The 19,123-nt window shown below is 38.0% G+C and overlaps 1 protein-coding gene across 1 annotated transcript; it reads right to left on the bottom strand.

The window, feature by feature from the left end:
* Positions 1-226: 226 nt before the first annotated feature.
* Positions 227-17,912, bottom strand: LOC121376541 (alpha-amylase-like). The gene is made up of 7 exons (XM_041504449.1): positions 17,853-17,912; positions 15,966-16,114; positions 15,187-15,341; positions 11,811-12,934; positions 11,161-11,352; positions 10,505-10,736; positions 227-539 (listed from the first exon to the last, which is right to left on the bottom strand). Exons 1-7 carry the CDS (start codon positions 17,884-17,886, stop codon positions 293-295), a joined length of 2,133 nt encoding a protein of 710 aa, XP_041360383.1. The 5' UTR covers positions 17,887-17,912; the 3' UTR covers positions 227-292.
* Positions 17,913-19,123: the final 1,211 nt, after the last annotated feature.

Here is a 19,123-nt window from a genome sequence, read left to right as displayed (position 1 = left end):
CTTGGTAAACAAGAATCTTTGTGTTAAAAGCAAATTTAATGACTTTGCTAAAATAGGGTGCGGGTCCATTGAGCCTTCGCCTAAATCCATTCCTCAAATGTAACATCTTCGCAAGCCTAGGTAGGCCTACCAGTCCATATATGATATAGCATGCTGTACGGAATGGTACTCTAGCTTGCGAAGATGCAAATGTAAATGTTCTTAAACAAGAAGAAAGATTTGAACATTGAAATTCAATATATATTTATTTATTAAAACTCTTCTTGTTTTTCTACATAAAACTTCTAAATCATCAATCTGTCAGCGGGTCAATTTCACATTTGCCAGATCCAAAATGGAAGATGTTAACGAATCCACATCTGGCCCAGTGGTTAGCCGAGGAGTACGGCGGATCGGCGGCCCCGACACCTGAACAACGACGTCCTCCCAAGCCGTCGTGTTCCCAGACGCCGTTCACGATGGCCTTGACCTCGAAGAATCCATTCCTTGTACGAGAACAATCCATGTCCACATCCACAAGCCAGTAGTGATCTCCAAATCTGAAACACGAGAGTTTACACATCTAATAGTACAGTTAGTTATGTTAAATTTTTGATGCTTGCTGTCCTTTTTGCTCAAGTTGATGAAATTTTGGCAGTATGTTCCCATGACCAGCCTGAATAAAAAATCCATTGGTAAATTTTTTTCGGTCATCGAATCACGGCAGCCATCTCGAAATTCAAAATGGCGACTATTTGTCAAAAAATCGATAACTTATAGGTAATTGGTTATAACATGGTCAATTGTCATGCTAGAATGATTATTTACCACTCAAATTAAAGCATTTTAAGTCTTCTACATGATCAAATATGAAGTATTTACAAAATCTGAATATACGACCTACCAGGGGGTTAAAATGTTTCAATGGTCCCTTTACCCCCAAAATAAGGCCTTGTTTCAAAATAACCCCTGTATCACATTAAATGTTTCATTTGTGGCCTGTTTTAAGCATTGGTTACTTTGGAGACATAGACAGGTAGTTTTTGAGAAATTTTGAGTATGATAGATTAATTAGGGAGTTAGTACTGGGGGTACCAATATGTACCCCCTTTTTGTCACACTGCGAAATCAGTCCTTTTTTAACAACACATCTGTCACTAAGAATAAAACCCTTTAAAATGCTCAATATTTGAACTTGATAAATTACCCACCCAAAGTGAAGGAATGTACCTTCTACACAAAATATTAAAAAGGAGGGTGGGTGGGGGTAGGGGTGGGGCTATCATGACCTTTCACACTCCCAATTCCATAAGCAATAGAACATCATTGGGTCATTTTGAGGAATCAAACTTTTTAACTTAATTTAGATATGCTGATTCCAAATATATCAGTTTCCAATGTCAATTTTGAATTTTAGACCTTCTAAAATACAAAACAAAATGGCCGCCAAAACATAGTTATGTAAATTGTTCTTGGTGTTTGCATATCTGTTTTACACAAGTTTGTGAAATTAGGAATGAAGAACAACCTAAATCAAATATATCCATTGGTAACATTTCTTCTACATCCATCTTGAAATTCAAACACTTATTTAGACATCCGTCTTGAAATTCAAAATGGCTGCTATTTTTATAAATTTGTCATATATCTTTGCTTCTAGAAAACATAAAAACAAACGTTTAGTCTCTACAAGTACCTTTTTGATGTCAAGGAATTCAAATAGTGTATAATTAATGACTTTGCTACTTTTGATTTTGAGCTATTTGTGAAATAAAGGCACATACCTGTGCAAACTGGTGTGACTTTTCATTAATGTTGAACTGTTCATAACATTAGGAAAGTTTTTGTGTGTGAATAAACGAACAAAAACACATGTGTTTCAATTGTACATTAGGCATCAACTTCATCAGTAACAGTATGTGTATTACAACAGTCCTCGTCAGCTTCACACTTACACAACTCTGTGCATTCAAGATTGTGTCCCTTACAGGTACATCTACCGGCACATTTGCTCACACCACAGTTGCATCGAAATAGTTCTATTACAGCTTCTGGTGCAGCCTGAATCTCTGACAGTACAGGCACAAATACACCACCCTCCTTGGTCCAGCCTAGTTTGCATGGATCTGGAATTTCAGGGTTTAGAACCAAGTCTTGAGCCCAGATATTTGCTTGAAGATGTGCCCTCCGTGTATGCTGTTTCCATGCACCAGATGTAGGTGGTAGTTTTTCCACACCTTGGCTAGGGGATAGTCTTTTGAATTTTTTCCATCTTAGAGTAGATGCATCAGTTGCCGAAATGTCTTTCGAGCTGAGTAACATACAGTAAAACTCTTCACACTTTTCAATTACCTCTCTGGATGGTTCATTACCAATTCCAAGCTGGCTAAGAGCATCAATGATAGGAGGTGGAGCTTTTATAAAAAAATTCAATCCTCGCTTTTTCCCCACACCACTGATTTGTCCTGTAGTGTAACTTCCAGTTACTGCATGGAACCCTGGAAAGGCTGAGGCTCTTTCAGGACCTAACTCATCATGAATTGGTTGCAATTTCACCTGCTTGTGATTTATACCTGTGCCTGTAATAATTTGTGTATTGGGTCCGAGCATGTGCAACCTTCTCAATATAAGTACCCAACAATCAGTGTCTTTGGTGTAGAAATCAACCTCATTGCCAGGTATCTCATTGACAACTTCAAGTGCATGGAGAATCATGAGCGTGTCTGCTTCTTCTTGTGTACTAACACCAGTGATGGGATGGTAATATGGTACATTTGTTAGAACATCTTTCCTTGTGACTGTGACCACTGGCTTCTTACACAAGAGAATGAGTTTATCTGCAAGATATATTGTCAAACGATCCTTTGTGGTTTTGCTAGCCAAGAATCTTTTGATGTCATTAATTGGAGTGGTGTCATCAATATACAAGTCATCCCCACGACCAAGCTGACTGGAATATCTTATGTCATCTTTGATTGGTACTGATCTATAGTAGTTATCAAATATCAAATATTTTCTGCGTCTGTTGTGAGTGATATGTCATGTTCACGTTCTCTTGTGTGTGCTATGTCATAATCATGGTATGTTGTATGTGTGTTCTGTCATGTTCTTCTTCAGGTTCTGTTGTGTGTACTATGTCACGTTCAGGTTCTGTTGTGTGTACTATGTCACGTTCAGGTTCTGTTGTGTGTACTATGTCACGTTCATTTTCTGTTGTGTGTGCCACGTCATGTTCAGGTTTTGTTGTGAGTTCTCTATTATGTTCAGGTTCTGTTGTGTGTGCTGTGTCATGTTCAGGTTCTGTCGTAAGTGACTGGATAAAGGCCGTGGTATGTGTTGCTCTGTCTGTGGGGAAGTGCATATAAAAGATACCTTGCTGCATTAGGAAAACTAGCGGGTTTCCTCTGATGACTATGAGTCATAATTACCAAATGTTAGACATCCAATAGCTGATGATTAATTAATCAATGTGCTCTAGTGGTGGTGTTAAACAAAACAAACAAATAAACTGTCGCAAGTGCTATGTCACGTTCATTTTCTATGGTGATTATTTTCTCATGTTTTTTGCTATGTTATGTTCAGGTCTTGTGCGTGCTATGTTGTGCTAATGTTTTGGTGTGTGTGTGTGTGTGTGTGTGTGTGTGTGTGTGTGTGTGTGTGTGTGTGTGTGTGTGTGTGTGTGTGTTGTGTCATGTTCACGTTCAACATTATGTTGCTTAGCTTAGCTTAGTAACTGGTTTAACGTGCCCATAGTCCATATACCACTAGGGTTTCAATCACGCCTATCCAGAGTCCGGCCTCCGATAGGATCGGGTGTCTGACTCAGGACAGCGATAATCTGTTGCAAATAATTGTTAACTGTAAAGTTAATCAAAGTACATCGTTTATGTTGAGGCCACATTCACTTTATTCGCCTTTTAACCTTACATCTGATTACACTGTCTTTTGTTACTGGACTTTGGATATAATGGCGTTTGTATGTGCAATATTGTTAATCCATAATGCCTACATTAGAGCAATCCTGTAGATCTTCAAAGGCAGCTGAAAGGCGGAACTTGATCACCGTAACATATAATTAAATACACGTACATCCAAAATCAGTGTGATTATGCTTGCACTTTAGTCGTATATGCCACATACAACATTATTATGAATTAAAATTGTATCTAAAAAAAAATTGTAATATATAAAATATCATTAATCAGGTATTCAAAAAAATGTATTGGTTCATAATTAATAGTTTAAAATTTAGAGGAACAAAGACACCAATAATGCAATATTTGAATTCTGTGACCTGAAAAATATATATCTAGAAAAACAATTTCTTTTTATGATATCCTGGAGCTGAGATATAAGACAATTATATTTAAAATTGCCGCCATTTTGAATTTCAAGATGGTTGCCAAACCATCAATAATGCAGTACATTTATTACAGTTATCTAACCTCAAAAATGTAAAATCCAAAAAAAAAAAAAATGTTTCTATGATAATCAGGAGCTGAGATATGTAATAATTATATAAAAATTTCCGCCATTTTGAAGTTCAAGATGGTTGCCAAACCATCAATAATGCAGTACATTTATTACAGTTATCTAACCTCAAAAATGTAAAATCCAAAAAAAAAAAAAATGTTTCTATGATAATCAGGTGCTGAGATATGTAACAATTATATTAAAATTGTCGCCATTTTGAATTTCAAGATGGCTGCCTTGACATGACTACTACGAAACATATATTTGAATATTCTCACCTCATAAATGAACACTTTAAAACATTTTTTATGTGTCTGTGATAAACAGAAACTAAAATATATGACAGTTATATTAAAAGAGTCGCCATTTTGAATTTCAAGATGGCTGCCATGATCGGATGACCGAAAAAAATGTTACCAATGGATTTTTATGTCATGACACCCTTACGGAGGTAACTAAATGAAAAAATCCAACTTGAGCAAAAAAGGCAGCAAATTTACATAACTAACTGGACTATAAGGTTACTCATTGCTGCATGGATAGTATATATTGTTGGGGAGGCATGCAACTTGATGGTAGAGCGCTCGCCAGAGGTGCGATGTGTTGTAGGATGGGCCAAGTTTCCTCTATTCTTACCAGTGCCCCATAACTGTTACTTCAATTGCTCTGCTAAATACTGCCCTGTCTATGACAAAATTGCATTAAACATATATTGCTGCTTTCCGGTAAGAATATCTTGTAGCACTGGGGGTTCTCTTTTCTGTCTCTAGCTGTCGAAGTGTTTTTATTATGTATAATTATGTCCGAAGTGTTTTTATTATGTATAATTATGTCCGTAAACTAATGTTTAACCATACTAAACTGATCCGTTTATCGTATTCGTTTAACGCATACGATCTGAAACACAAGATTTACAAAAGAGCAAGCGAATCCGTTTTACGAACCCGTTTAAATGCAAGATTTAGTCACACATTAAAAGAGCACGCGAAAACCATAACATTATCCCATTTCTGATACCACAACAACTAGATCATGTATAATCATTATTTTAAATTTATTTTTTGTAGTAGTATATATTGTGGGGATGGATGTAGCTTGATGGTAGAGTGGTTGCCTGGGGTGCGACGTGCTGTAGCATGTATTTTTGATGCTGGGGTGTCGTTAAACATTCAATCATTCATTCATGCGTTAAATGGATTCGATAAACCATGACACATATATGGGTCATTCTCTGAAAAAGTAACATTTCTTGTCCTGCATCTTCATAAATCAAGGCTAATATTCGTTCCTCGTATTCAGCCTTGATACATGTCGTCAAGAAATCGTGCCACAAAATGCTTAAATTTCATTGGATGTGATGAGGTCTGATTGCAACGAATCGCAACGCTCCTTATAGATTCCCTTGTTATTGTAAACAAAGATGGCAGCGTCAGCGTCCGTGGAAACGTGTCGTGTTTGTCACGATGTGTTAAAAAAAAAGGTTTCGGCGGTTAATTTTTGATATTGCTTTCAAGGTTGTCACATGTTACCGATGCTGTGATTGGTCAGCGATGTCATCGTGTAAGGGACATAATTGGTGTTACAAATTTTCTTCCAATAGAGGGCGCTAGTAGTGGATATCAGTAATCTTGACTACATGTATCAAGGCTGAATACGAGGAACGAATATTAGCCTTGATTTATGAAGATGCTTGTCCTGATGCGTTTTCCAGAAAAGTATTGCCTACTTTAATTCAGGGTTTTTGTTATAGTGAACATATGCATTAGTTACATAAAATATGTTGCTAGAATTGCCCCTGTTCCATCATGTTATTCACTAAAAATTTAATTTTATGATGAAAAATAGCCATTTTTTCTTGTCCCCCCAAGCACTTAGTCCAACTTTTTCTAACGTAAAAACTTTAATATATTCAACTCTAGCATACTTTTTTATATTATGCACCGAGCATTATGATCAGGGAAGGTGATGTAATAACCAAACAGACTATTTAGTCATTGTATTTTTTTTAATGCCCAATAATAACCTTGTCCCTCGGGTTTTTGTCTGTCCTGTTACCTGATAAGACATTAGCAAATAATTTTGTCTCCTTGTGGTGTGATAAAGTTCAAAAGGGTTCCAAGGTCATTTCCTGTCCAGTGCCATCATGCAACCATGTGCTAAAAGTTGATTAGAGTGTTGAAGTCTTCTAAAACAACTGGTAAGTTTTTCTGGTTGATGTGTACTTTTTTCAGATGTCTGTCCTGTTAGTGGACAATTTGGACCCAACAAGTCGTTTCTATATTTTGTCATTCTATGGGAATCTTGGAATGTGAGACTGAAATTCAATTTGCTTATGCCAATATGTGAAAAGGAGAAGTCATTGCATATAATTCTAGTTATGTAGTTATTTGTCTATCCTGTTACTGTCTGTGCTGTTACCGAAAAAAACATTACAGCACAGACATATAAAGTAACAGGACAGACACATTTAATAACAGCACAGACAATTAGTCAGACAAAAAGCTACTTTATCACAATATAGCTGGTAAATATATATACATAGTAGGTGCTCAAAAACATTGTGTACACTAGCGCTATTCGTCAAGTGTTCCTATTTAAATACGGATGATGAATTGGAGGAGATTTCATAATTTTGCAGGTATTAAGTAACAGCACAGACATATTTTGTCAACAGCATAGACCTTTGATGACAACTGAAAGAGTTTTCAATCACAACAGTGTGTATAATAGACAACAATTGAATACAATACATTTTGGTCTTGAGACAGCTGCACATGTGTATATAATTGACACCTCACTTGGGTACATTGATCTTTTTGGCTTGATTGTTTATTTTGGTAACAGCATAGACATAAAACGGTAACAACACAGACATTGTAGGGAACATTTGATGTTTAGTGGACATAAATGACCATCATTACGATTCTAATAAAAGTCTGATCTTTAAATATAATTACAAGTTACTCATTAGTAATTTTGATAGAAATAAATGGTTAAATTTCCGTTCTTTTGAGTTTCTTTCAAAATTTCTAACAGCACAGATACAAGTAGGTAACAGTATAGATAATTCCAACAAAATATATAATACACCCGTAAATAAAAAAATAAATACTATTTTCAAAACAAAACAAAAAGAACATTAAAGGTACATGTTTTAAACTATTTTATATGTTGAAACAGTTCAACATTAAAGCAAATTAACTTTGAGATAGCTTGCTGTAACAGCATAGATATTCTTGGTAACAGCATAGACAAATATTGACACATGAAATAGATTTTAGGAATATAATTGCTTCCAAGATTGCTGATGCCTTTTACGGCTTTCAGACTTCAAAATGGGACTTTCTGCGGTTGAGAAACAAAGAACGTACAGGGCTAGACGAAATGAAGATCCCCTGAAACGTGCTGCTTATCTTGCAAAAGAACAGGAAAAACACAAACAGGACATAACGAATGGTAAACAAGTTCTGAAAGCAGATATTAGTGAAAGGCAGTATCGTGTTGCTAAACGACTTCAGACGGAAAGAAAGTTTTAATGAGAGTAGATGACACATATTTGCAAGAGAATAAGAAGAACAACACTGATGGAAAAAACAGAACAGGAGGTAGATGATGAAAGAGTGTGTAGTCAAACTAGTGAGAGGGATCAAGATACGGTTGAAAAAAAGATGGATAGTGAGAAGATGGAACAAGAAGCTGATGGAGAAAATATGGATAGTGAGGGGGTGGAACAGGAAGCGGATGGAGAAAAGATGGATAGTAGAGGGTTGAACAAGAGGTGGATAAAGACAAGATTGATAGTGAGAGGGTGGAACAATATTTGTATGAAGAAAATATGGATAGTTAGAAGGTGGAAAAGGAAGCAGATGGAGAAAAGATGGATAGTAGAGGGTTGAACAAGAGGTAGGCGAAGACATGATTGATAGTGAGAGGGTGGAACAATATTTGTATGAAGAAAATATGGATAGTTAGAAGGTGGAAAAGGAAGCGGATGGAGAAAAGATGGATAGTAGAGGGTTGAACAAGAGGTGGATGAAGACAAGATTAATAATGAGAGGGTGGAACAATATTTATATGAAGAAAATATGGATAGTCGAAACAGTGGGAATGTCGATCAAGAAGCAGATGAAGAAAGTATTGATAGAGAGAGGGTGGAACAAGATTTGTATGAGGAACATATGGATATCATAAAAAAATGTTTCTATCTATAAAAGGATTTAAAAGTCTGTGCTGTTAATTGCGCTGTTACTTACTGTTATACACATGTAGTTGTTTCAATTTGTTAAGCAATTTAATGGAAGTCAAAGTGCATATTATTTGGGGTTTTTTATATAATTATTTATGTGTGAGTAATATTAATCAGATGATTTCAATATTGCTCAGTGATAATTATGATGTCTGTGCTGTTATCAACACTCAACTGCATGGTCAGTCCAGAGGTCAAAGTATTATTTTTATCACAATTAGCAAGGAATAGCTAACATGTAAACATACTGCTAGTAAATCAGTTTGGTATTATTACTTTGGTACTGTATATTTGGGTGTGTCAGGGTGGCCATATTGAAAAATCAAATATTGTCATTATAATATATTCACAAATGCAGGTGGTGTTGTGAAAAATGGCATGCATATTATACCAAATATGAACATGCATCTTCCATATTAACCTTGAAAAAAGATGTGATGAAAAACTTACAAATAATTCTTGTGTTGCTCTTTTACTGAATCTCTTGTTACAAAATGATATATTTTGTCTTTGCTGTTATCTGTTTGTCTGTCCTGTTACCAGATATATAATATTGCAAAATTGATGACTAGTATAAGCAAGTATAAAAAATATTGCATAGTTTGCGAAGATAAGTTTGATATTTATCATATACTTATGGAAAATTAATAGTAAATAGTTAGTTTAAGTAATAGAAGTATTTATCAATATCAATTTAAGTCATTATGGTATTATTTGCACCATTTTATAGACTAATATTGCAGTGATGAAAATATAATTATATTAAACATTTCTTAATACTTGCCAAGTGTCTTTAGGCAGTATTAAAACAATAAATTAACAACTATGAATAATTTTAAATGAAGAAAAATCTAGTTATGTGAATGTAACAGCACAGTCACTTGGTGCGCATGTGCACTTGTTTAATTTAGGGCAGAAATGTTAATAAAGGTCATTAAGCTCTCAAAATTCAGATTTATATTCAGTATTAATTGCTTATTTGATTTGATAAATAAAAATGTTTCCAAATTCAATTCCGATTTTGTGTTTTTCCTTGGAGCAAAATGTTACTTTTTCAGAGAATGACCCATATCCGAAATCATGTCCGTGAAACCAACGATAACGGAGGACACCAGCCATGGATTCATCTGATGATGATATGTCATAGCATTTTCTGGGAACATGATATAGTGAAACAAATAAGAGAACAAGGAGCGTTCCTCTTTTATCATAGCAGATATTTCTTCCCATGCATTTTACGACTTTAAAGAGTCGTGGTATGAAGTATCTCTAGGATTGGAAGAGGTAAGGTCGTTGCTTACCTCTTCAATTAGATCATTGACAGTTTCTTTGGATAGGCTGCTGCCGCGACATATTTATTTCACCACGTGGTAGGGCGTTTCCACAGACTCCCATACAACTTAGTAAAATATGACGAAATAATACGATAATCCATGCTCCGTTAACGATACATAAACGGAGCATTTTCCAACATTGTCCGAAACGTGCGATAATCGGATCCGAGAAATAAACGTTACGGACATATATGTGTCAATTTTTATTAAAAACCATTGATTTGAAATCATCAATTATCGGATGCGTTTTACGGACGATAAATGGATGTGATAAACGGATTGTTGACGGATATAAACACAAAATAGATATAACTTAAAATGTATCGTTAAACAAATAGTTCTTCCTTTCCTTTATTTTTTATTGACTTTAATGAGTTGTTTTGTGTATTTGACACATCCTTCACTGATGAGTAGAATAGACAATTTAAATTAACAAAATTCCAATTCTATTTATTTTAAATGTAGTATATACCTATTGTATGAGCTGTGTCCGACGTTACAGTGTCTGTTGGTTGTCCACAAGGCTGGAGTGCCGTCCGCCAGACGACCACGGTACGAGCCCTGACCAGACTCGGTGCCGTACCAGTCGAGGTGGGAGTCCCCCACAGACCAGGCGTTCACATTGGAGAAGTGCGGGCTCGAACCTAGCCGGCGGTGTCTGATCGGGATAGCACAGGCGCTCGTGGCAGCAGTCGTCGTGCATCCTGGAACCAGTAAGATTTCATAATATAAGTAAGCACAAATCGTCAAAGATTATAAATATATATAGGGTATCTCAAAAGGCACACACTCTGATGAACAACCTTTTTTGTATCAATGCGTATACCACTGCATATGTCTTGTTATTTCCAACGCAGTACTACTCTTGTAGCAATGCTGGCGTGAATAGTGTAATTAAGATCGATATTCTGATCAGATGTGTGTGTGTGTGTGTGTGTGTGTGTGTGTGTGTGTCTTTGTGTGTGTGTGTTTTGGAAGTAACGTACATGTTAGTGATGACCAATAAGAAGAAGACACCGACATATGTTAAACCTATGTTAATGTATATACTGACAAATAACACATTTAAGGCAGCAACATGGCTACGATCGTTGTACAGAATAAGATGTCAGACCACGTTCAACCTACCCGACATGTGCTTATGGTCAATTCCACCTCTGATGAAGAGATCCTGTCCTGGTGCTGTCTGTTTCTGAACGAGAATCACGGTATGCTTGAAACTAGAGGGCGCTGTTGGCAATGGTTGGCCAGTCGTCAAAGGATGCGATGTTCCTGGAGCTGGAGTAGAGTTACCGGGATGGATCGGACCACCTGGACCTCCTAAAATAGATTTTTTTATAAGTTTCATTTCACTATATAATTCTAAAAGAAAATATTAAAGTATATTCAAAATGAAGTTTGCCGATTTGTACATAAGATACACAAACAGCATGCCTAGAAACATTACGTTGCAATACGTCATTATTTATTACGATTACCAAACACGATCAAGATTAACTTATGTGCAGTGTCTTCACTACAATACATAGGGCATACATTTACGATTAAACGCCATGAATTGTCAAATGTTCAAAGATTCAAATCCTACCAACATACATTTTGCAATTTTAACAGTGCAGTTTCTTTTTTGCTTCTTTATTCTTAAATTGTCAGTATATAGTCTAGTACAGACAGACGACTAACTGAAATGATAAAGTAAATATAAGCCTAAACGGAGACACGTATCTTTTTATTTATCAATTCCTCAGTTAATAATGACTATGCTTGTATCATCCAACCTGTAACAAAGGCAACGATTGGTTCCTCTGTGCTTGTGGCCCGGATGTGCGCCCTGCCCGATCCATCGACTGTTATTTTCTGTTGACAGTCGTGAATGAGGTCACAGTACTGGCCAGCCGGAAGTCCTGTGTCAAACGTCTTGTCGATATTTCCGTTTTTTGACTGAACAAAGAATCCTTTGTCACCTCTCGCAAATGCGACGATGTTGCCGTCGTCGTACCAGTGTTGTATGTCGGTGCCAACGACGGCGTTTCTGAAGGCCACCATGTTGGCTATTGGATCCCATCTGTGCTCACACACCCATCCATTACCACAGCTACCGTCTGCTTTAATTGGAACATCCTTGGTGATGTAGCTGCTGTCTGCTGGAGGACCTTGGTCGGTATTGTCGAAAAAGTAGCTGCTCATGACCCTGGTAAATCCATAGTTGTACGCCAACATGAACGTTACGGCAAATTTATAATCTCTTGGAGTTTTGTGAGTAATTTGGTTTCCACCTCCGCCGTGACCCCTTTGGTTGTCATGGTTATCCACGAAGACAAAGGCGTGATCGGAAGGTGTCATTCCCCAACCGTAATCCACAACTTCTTCATATCTGCCAAAGTCCCTAGTACCCCACGCGATCTTCTGGCAAAACCTGAACTCAGAAACATATCCCAGAGGTATGTACTCGTCTACTTTGACAGCGCCATCGTTCTGGTCGATTACCTCGTGATAGAAAAATGGTTTCCCTCCTTCTGGAAGATCCTTTGTCTTGGCCTGAATAGCTCTGATGTCATCAGGCCACATATGTTTAGCAGCATCAATGCGAAACCCGGCGACTCCAATGTCAATGAGATGATTGAAGTATCCAGCGATTTTATCCTGCACGTAGGCTTGACTTTGATCCAGATCAGTTAACCCCATTAGAAAACAGTTGCGAACATTTAGAGGATCTGCATAGTTATTGACATTGCCGTCAGTAGAATTACATCTGCTTTTGTCGTGGTTGTCATTGAAGTGTTGTCTAGAATATGGCACTCCTGGGAAATCGCGGGCATCAGAATCAAAATGGCTGCCAGCAGTCCCCACTCCTGATCTCCCAAGTCCTGCCATGTGGTTTACAACAGCGTCGACATATATCCTGAAATATACCATCTACCCTGTACTCGGTGCGTTAGTTTGGATAAATATTCATAATATATTTAAAGTGGCCAATATTAGTTGACACCTCTAACCACTAAAAGCAACCGAGTGGTCCACGCATTGAAACTCTTTCTTAAATATGTTATGGCTTCATTTATGTTTTGATTAAGCTACTTATTGAATTAATTGCTTTATGAAAATGCTATCGCACGACTAAAAACTAGTAGTTAAGGATGTTTATATATACACAAAGAAAAAAGTTAAGCACCCCCAGATATGATTACTTATATAATATTGGCATGTATTGCAACTGAAATTGCAATGACGATTCTGACAGGCATGGTGTTCCATAGAAAGGATGAGATCGTGCAAGCATGACAATGGTGTCACATCTCATCGTCGCGTGCACGTGCAACATGCCACCCATGACTTTTCCAAAGTGCAGTATGGGTGCGTGCCCAAATTGGGTATTTAACGTGGCCGTCTTGCACTGTTCGATCATTATCAGTGAAGATAAATCTAAGGAGAATATCAGTGGATCAAAGATCACAAATATAATCGGCATGCGTAACGCAGGAATGACGTTCAAAGCCATCAGCCGTCAGCTGGGGTACCACTACACAGTAATTAGCAGACTCGTCAGGAAACATGTCGTAACCAACTCTGTGAAGGATTTGCCACAGTCAGGTAGACCTCGTGTGACATCAAACCGTGAAGACGTAACATGGGGCGGCTGGTACGGCGTCTACCGTTTGCAACAAGTACGGCGCTGAAACGTGACTGGCTGCCCAATCGCCAGCTCTCTACAAGAACGGTGAGGAACCGCTCAAACTGTTGGGATTGGCGTCCAGACGAGTCATCAAGCGTCCCTTACTGTCAGAACGACACAAACGCTTACGTTTGGCATGGTGTCTAGCACGGCGAGCGTGGAATCTGAAAACATAGAGAAGGATTCATTGGTCCGACGAAAGCCGGTTCCTGCTCCACGTCACGGATGGGCGAATGAGGGTTTGGAGGCGGAAAAATACGGCTTATGCACCCAAGAACATCCAACCAATTGTCCCATACGGAGGAGGCTCGGTAATGATTTGGGGGTGCATCTCCCATAACTGCAAGCTGGACCTGGTCACCATTCAGGGCAAATTGACAGATGACCAGTACATCCGTCAGGTCCTGGAACCAGTTGTCGTGCCACATTTCGACAACCACCCACTAGCTACAAGGCCTCAGTACATGCCAGGCCTCATCGTTCCCGGGCTGTGACGGCGCATCTCCAGAACAACGCTGTCACGACTTTGCCTTGGCCAGCCATGAGCCCCGATCTGAATCCCCTGGAGCACATTTGGGACATTCTTGGCCGTCGAATACAGAAACTGGACCCCCCCTGTACAGAATCTGAGAGAATTGGAAGCTGCTTTGCATCGGGAGTGGCTGTTGCTGCCTCGTCAGAAGATCCGACACTTGATTGGGAGGGTGAGGAGCAGGCTTGAGGCGGTCATCCGAGCACGTGGAGGGTACACAAAGTACTGAACGTTTGGACTGTCAGTGTCGTCTAGGTAACCGAACGTAACGTTTTACCCAGAATTGACAATCTGCAAATGTGGTATGGACTTACTTATAACGGGGTGTTGCGGTCACGACTGGTGAGGTTGCGACCATATTGTGATTAAAAATTCACCTATGTTTTTCTATTGTTAGAATGTTGTTCTTGCCTTTCACATACATTGCCATGACTTCATTACGTCAGTAATTGCATGCCAAAATATTTTTCATTCGTCAGTCAGAAATTTCGTGGGGGTGCTTAACTTTTTTCTTTGTGTATATATATGCATTAAATGAGGTGTGTTGTTATTTGATCATCAGTAATACCTCACGCGATTGGCCTTGCACATAAGCAACATGTTCTTGAATTCTTAAACAAAATCCAACATACATAACAACTGATATCACATAACTGATTTATCTCACAACAACGGCTTTGCATCTGTGTACATGTCCTTGAATTCTTGAACAAAATCCAACATATATAACAACTGATATCATCTGACTGATATCACGTAATTGATTTTCCTCACAGCAACAGCCTTACATCTGTATACAGCGTCCTTGAACTCTTAAACAAAATCCAACATACGTAACAACTGATATCACATACAAGATTTACCTCATACGAACGACCTTGCATCTTGAACAAAATCCAACATACAATACAACTGATATCATCTGACGGATATCACATAATTGATTTACCTCACACCAACGGCCTTGCACCTGTACACCATGTCCGTGAACTCTGCCTCTGTGCCACTGCGACTGGTCAGTTTGTAACTGACGGGCTGATATCTCTCCCACCACGGTCTCTCGTACTCTTTGTGGACCACCACGTGCTCATTTGGTGGGGACACCTTTAAGAATAAACCATGTTTAGTTTAACCACAATGAGCAATGATGGCGCTTTCTGGACAATGAGACCGTATGGAGTTTGATGCTGGTTGCAATACCATGTTTTGACTTTATGTAATGGCTTTTCCAAATTTGATGAAACCAAATTAATAATTACACTTTTTTTCGTTAAATCTGGTGTTACTGGAAGGCAGGACAGGTCTTCTTTTCGTTATATCTGACCGGCACCAGTGCTTTAATATCTGAGTTTATTATTATCACACTAATAGTGCTAAATTTAAAACACAAACTCTGCAACATAACTTTGAAATAACACACGATCAAATAAATACCAAACAAATACAATATTTAAAAACACAAGTGGGACTACGTCAAACGTTTTCAAGGTAAAAATAACCATTCATGATATATCTCGCGGTATGTAACGAGTCACAGTTTAGCCCGTGCCAGGAGACAAGTAGCCAGTGGGCAAGGGTGGGTGCTGTTCCTCTCCATAGGTCAGGGCGGACAGGCACCATAAATATATGACATGGTTAGGCTATGACTCAGAACCAAGTTTCAACACCGGATCAGTAGGACACGGTCGGTCCAGTAGAACGACATTAGGACGAAATTACAAACCGAACCTGAACACCACAGTATCCCTTCTTTGACAAGAATCTCTCGCACTCTTCTGCGATGGCCGTCCATTTCCACTCAAACAGATGAACTATGACCTGCTTGCCGGAACAGTGGGGGTCTGTGAACTCACCCGAAATCAGAACCGCTGGCAGTACTGAAATGAAAATTGTTTGATACCGATTTTACGCGTTTTTTGTTAACATAACATTGCATGTTCATTTTTGATTTTTTAAACATATTAACATATTAATGTCTGTTACAAAATAACGGTTATAAATGTATAGCTTTTATATTAATATGGTTATACGGTTTTCTTATTGCTGTATATTAAAAAGTAAAAATGAAACACAACATTATTCATCTTTGTTTAATTGTATAATTGTTGATTTGATATGTCTCTTTACAGTGCTATGTGATAAAACCTGAACGACAAAACCGTTATCCAAGATCAAAACTCTGCACAGTGCAGTCAAATGGGAGTTTGGCAAAATACTGGTTGATTCCATGAGTCTATAGTGTCTCGACTATAGGAGGACAGTCACTCCCGAAAAAATTCTTCACATCGCAACACATCCTTCCTGTACCGCCAAAGAGGACTGCCATTCCCAGACTAGGTTCCTAAATCAAGACTAGAACAGAACAGAGCTCATTGGAACACACACACACACAGGCACGCACACGCACACGCATATATATATATATATATATATATATATATATATATATATATATATATATTTATCTGCAATGACATGCTGACAAAACAGTGATGATGTCAGGTGTTCGTGAAAGATGAGCCTATCCTGCTATATCAGTAGCACCCGTCATGAGTATTGCCACCATAGCTGTCAATTCAGTCATCATTTTGGTCAGTGATGCATCATATTTAGTAGATATAGCCTCCAGATCTCTACCATAAACCTTTTCGAATACCCTCAGGAATGAATGACATCTATGTTCCAAAAATAAATAAATTTGTCTTTTATGTAGAACAATACACCTTCTGCATCAAAATGTTTATTATACCTAGGACATGCTAAACTGATACTGATACGTTGTAATCAGTTATAACCGTGACCTACTTGTAAAATATTATGCCTGGTTTCATACCTTATTCTGACCGAATTAACTGATGTATCCCTATAATCATTCATTAATTTATCCATTGTTCGTGCTGGGGTGTCGTTAAACATTCATTCATTCATTATCCATTGTAAACTGATGGCGAGTGTGTTCTGTATATTGTGATTGGTTAATGACATTATTTTTCCATGTCATGTCAACTTATTTCGTGCTTATATCCAGTTAAGGTTCAAGCACGCTGTCCTGGGCACACACCTCAGCTATCAGGGCTGTGTGTCCAGGACAGTAGGTTAGTTGTTAGTTGGTTAGTGGTTAGTGAGAAAGAAGAGGGTGTAGAGCCCTTAAGAACTCGCTCTGGGTTGGATCCGGTACCGGGCTGCGAACCCTGTACCTACCAGCCTATAGTCCGATGGCTTAACCACGGCGCCACTGAGGCCGGTTTCTTTTTCCAGGATCAAATGAAAATAACACTCGGAAAACTAATGACTTCACATTTCCATATCACAATATCGGCTTGGTTTCATGCCTTATGGTGGCCTCATTAATTAATTAATTAATTAATTCCTATATTCATTCGTTCATTTACACAGACAACATTAGATTCTGTGTTACTACATTACATTTCCAGAAAAAATATAACTGTTTGTAACAGCATATTAAACTTGCTTATCCTCTTGAAATTACTACTCCGATTCTTATAAAAGTAGAACTTGTAATTCGGAATAGCACCCTGTTGAAAACATTCGCACCTAGAATTATATAGTCGCATCTGTCTATAACGTTCGTATGTGTAATTCACTAGTACTCACTCAAATGAATAAGCGCAGCCCACAACATTCTCATGGAAATTAGGAATGTAGAAAACACGAGGACATTTATTTTTGTACTGCTGATAACATAAATAAGAGATAAGAAAACATGTCACCACTGTATGTCTAAAGCCCTGTTCTCATGCCGTCGTTTACTTACGTGAGTATATATAAACCCGTAAGTAAATATACTTACGGTGAGTATATCTATCATGAGAACGCATTTGCTTACGGGTTTATATTTACTCATGTATTTCAGGGGCGGATCCAGGAATTTTAGCAGGGGGGGTCCAGTCTTGAGCCTTTGAAGGCCCCCGAACAGATTTGTTATTTGCTCCCCCCCCCCCCCCGACCGCGTGACACAATTTTCCATATTTGACACTGGCAGCCAGACATCACGTGACCAGTACTGTCTAGTAGTTAAGTCGGCACTAATTTTTAAAACTGCATAATTTCTTTATTGATAATGGCTAAGAAGGCAAAGGGTACACGCGGTTCATCGTGGACAGACGAGGAAACTGAATGTTTACTCAACCTGTGGCAGGAAAATTATGTAGAAAACCAATTATATGATCCAAAAAGAAACAATGTCTCAATTTATCAAATGCTGTCTAGTGAGATGAACAAATTTGGATACAATAAATCTAATTTACAGTGCAAAATTAAAATGCACACATTGAAAAGGTCATTCAGGGAATGCAAGAAAAATCTGAAAATTAGTGGTAACGAAAGAAAATTCTGTAAGTTTTATACAAAACTGAATGACATTTTAGGTCACCGTCCTGCATCGTCGCCAGTGAAATTAATAGAGAGCATGAACAGAAAGAGAACAATATCGTGCATAGATGATTCAGAAAGTGACACATTAGATGATACAGAAGACAAAAATATAGACAATACAGAACTACTTGATGACAGCAACACTGATAACGAAGAACCCATTGCTTCTACAGCCAGTGATAATGTTAACGGTAATATAAATGACAGACCAAATGAAGAAAGTACAGATGGCGAAAAAGAGAAGAAAGGGGACGAAGAAATAAAGGAAAGTAGTAAAACAAAGAGTAAACAGCATGTGAAAGAAAACAAATCATCAAAGATAAAGCCTAAGAAAACACGTTTAGAAATTGTTTTGTCAACTGTTATGACAGCATTTGCAGACAGCAACAGTAAATTTGAAACCACACTTTTAGCATTAGAGAACAAGAAAACTGATGCCGAACTGAAGAGAATAGAACTTGAGAAGCAGAGACTTGAATCGGAAGAGAGAC

Source organism: Gigantopelta aegis, chromosome 6 (assembly GCF_016097555.1).
Source record: "Gigantopelta aegis isolate Gae_Host chromosome 6, Gae_host_genome, whole genome shotgun sequence".
Lineage (NCBI taxonomy): Eukaryota > Metazoa > Mollusca > Gastropoda > Neomphalida > Peltospiridae > Gigantopelta > Gigantopelta aegis.
The sequence above is the reverse complement of the archived record's forward strand: the minus strand, read 5'-3'. Positions and strand labels throughout refer to the sequence as shown.

Bases quoted from the DNA above. Each gene is read 5' to 3' on its own strand.
- LOC121376541 (XM_041504449.1), bottom strand. From the start codon at position 17,886: ATGAGAATGTTGTGGGCTGCGCTTATTCATTTGA. The intron at 16,115-17,852 runs GTGAGTACTAGT...TTTTCATTTCAG, and splicing joins GGCTGCGCTTATTCATTTGA to TACTGCCAGCGGTTCTGATT. The intron at 12,935-15,186 runs GTAAATCAATTA...GGTATATTTCAG, and splicing joins TGCAAGGCCGTTGGTGTGAG to GATATATGTCGACGCTGTTG.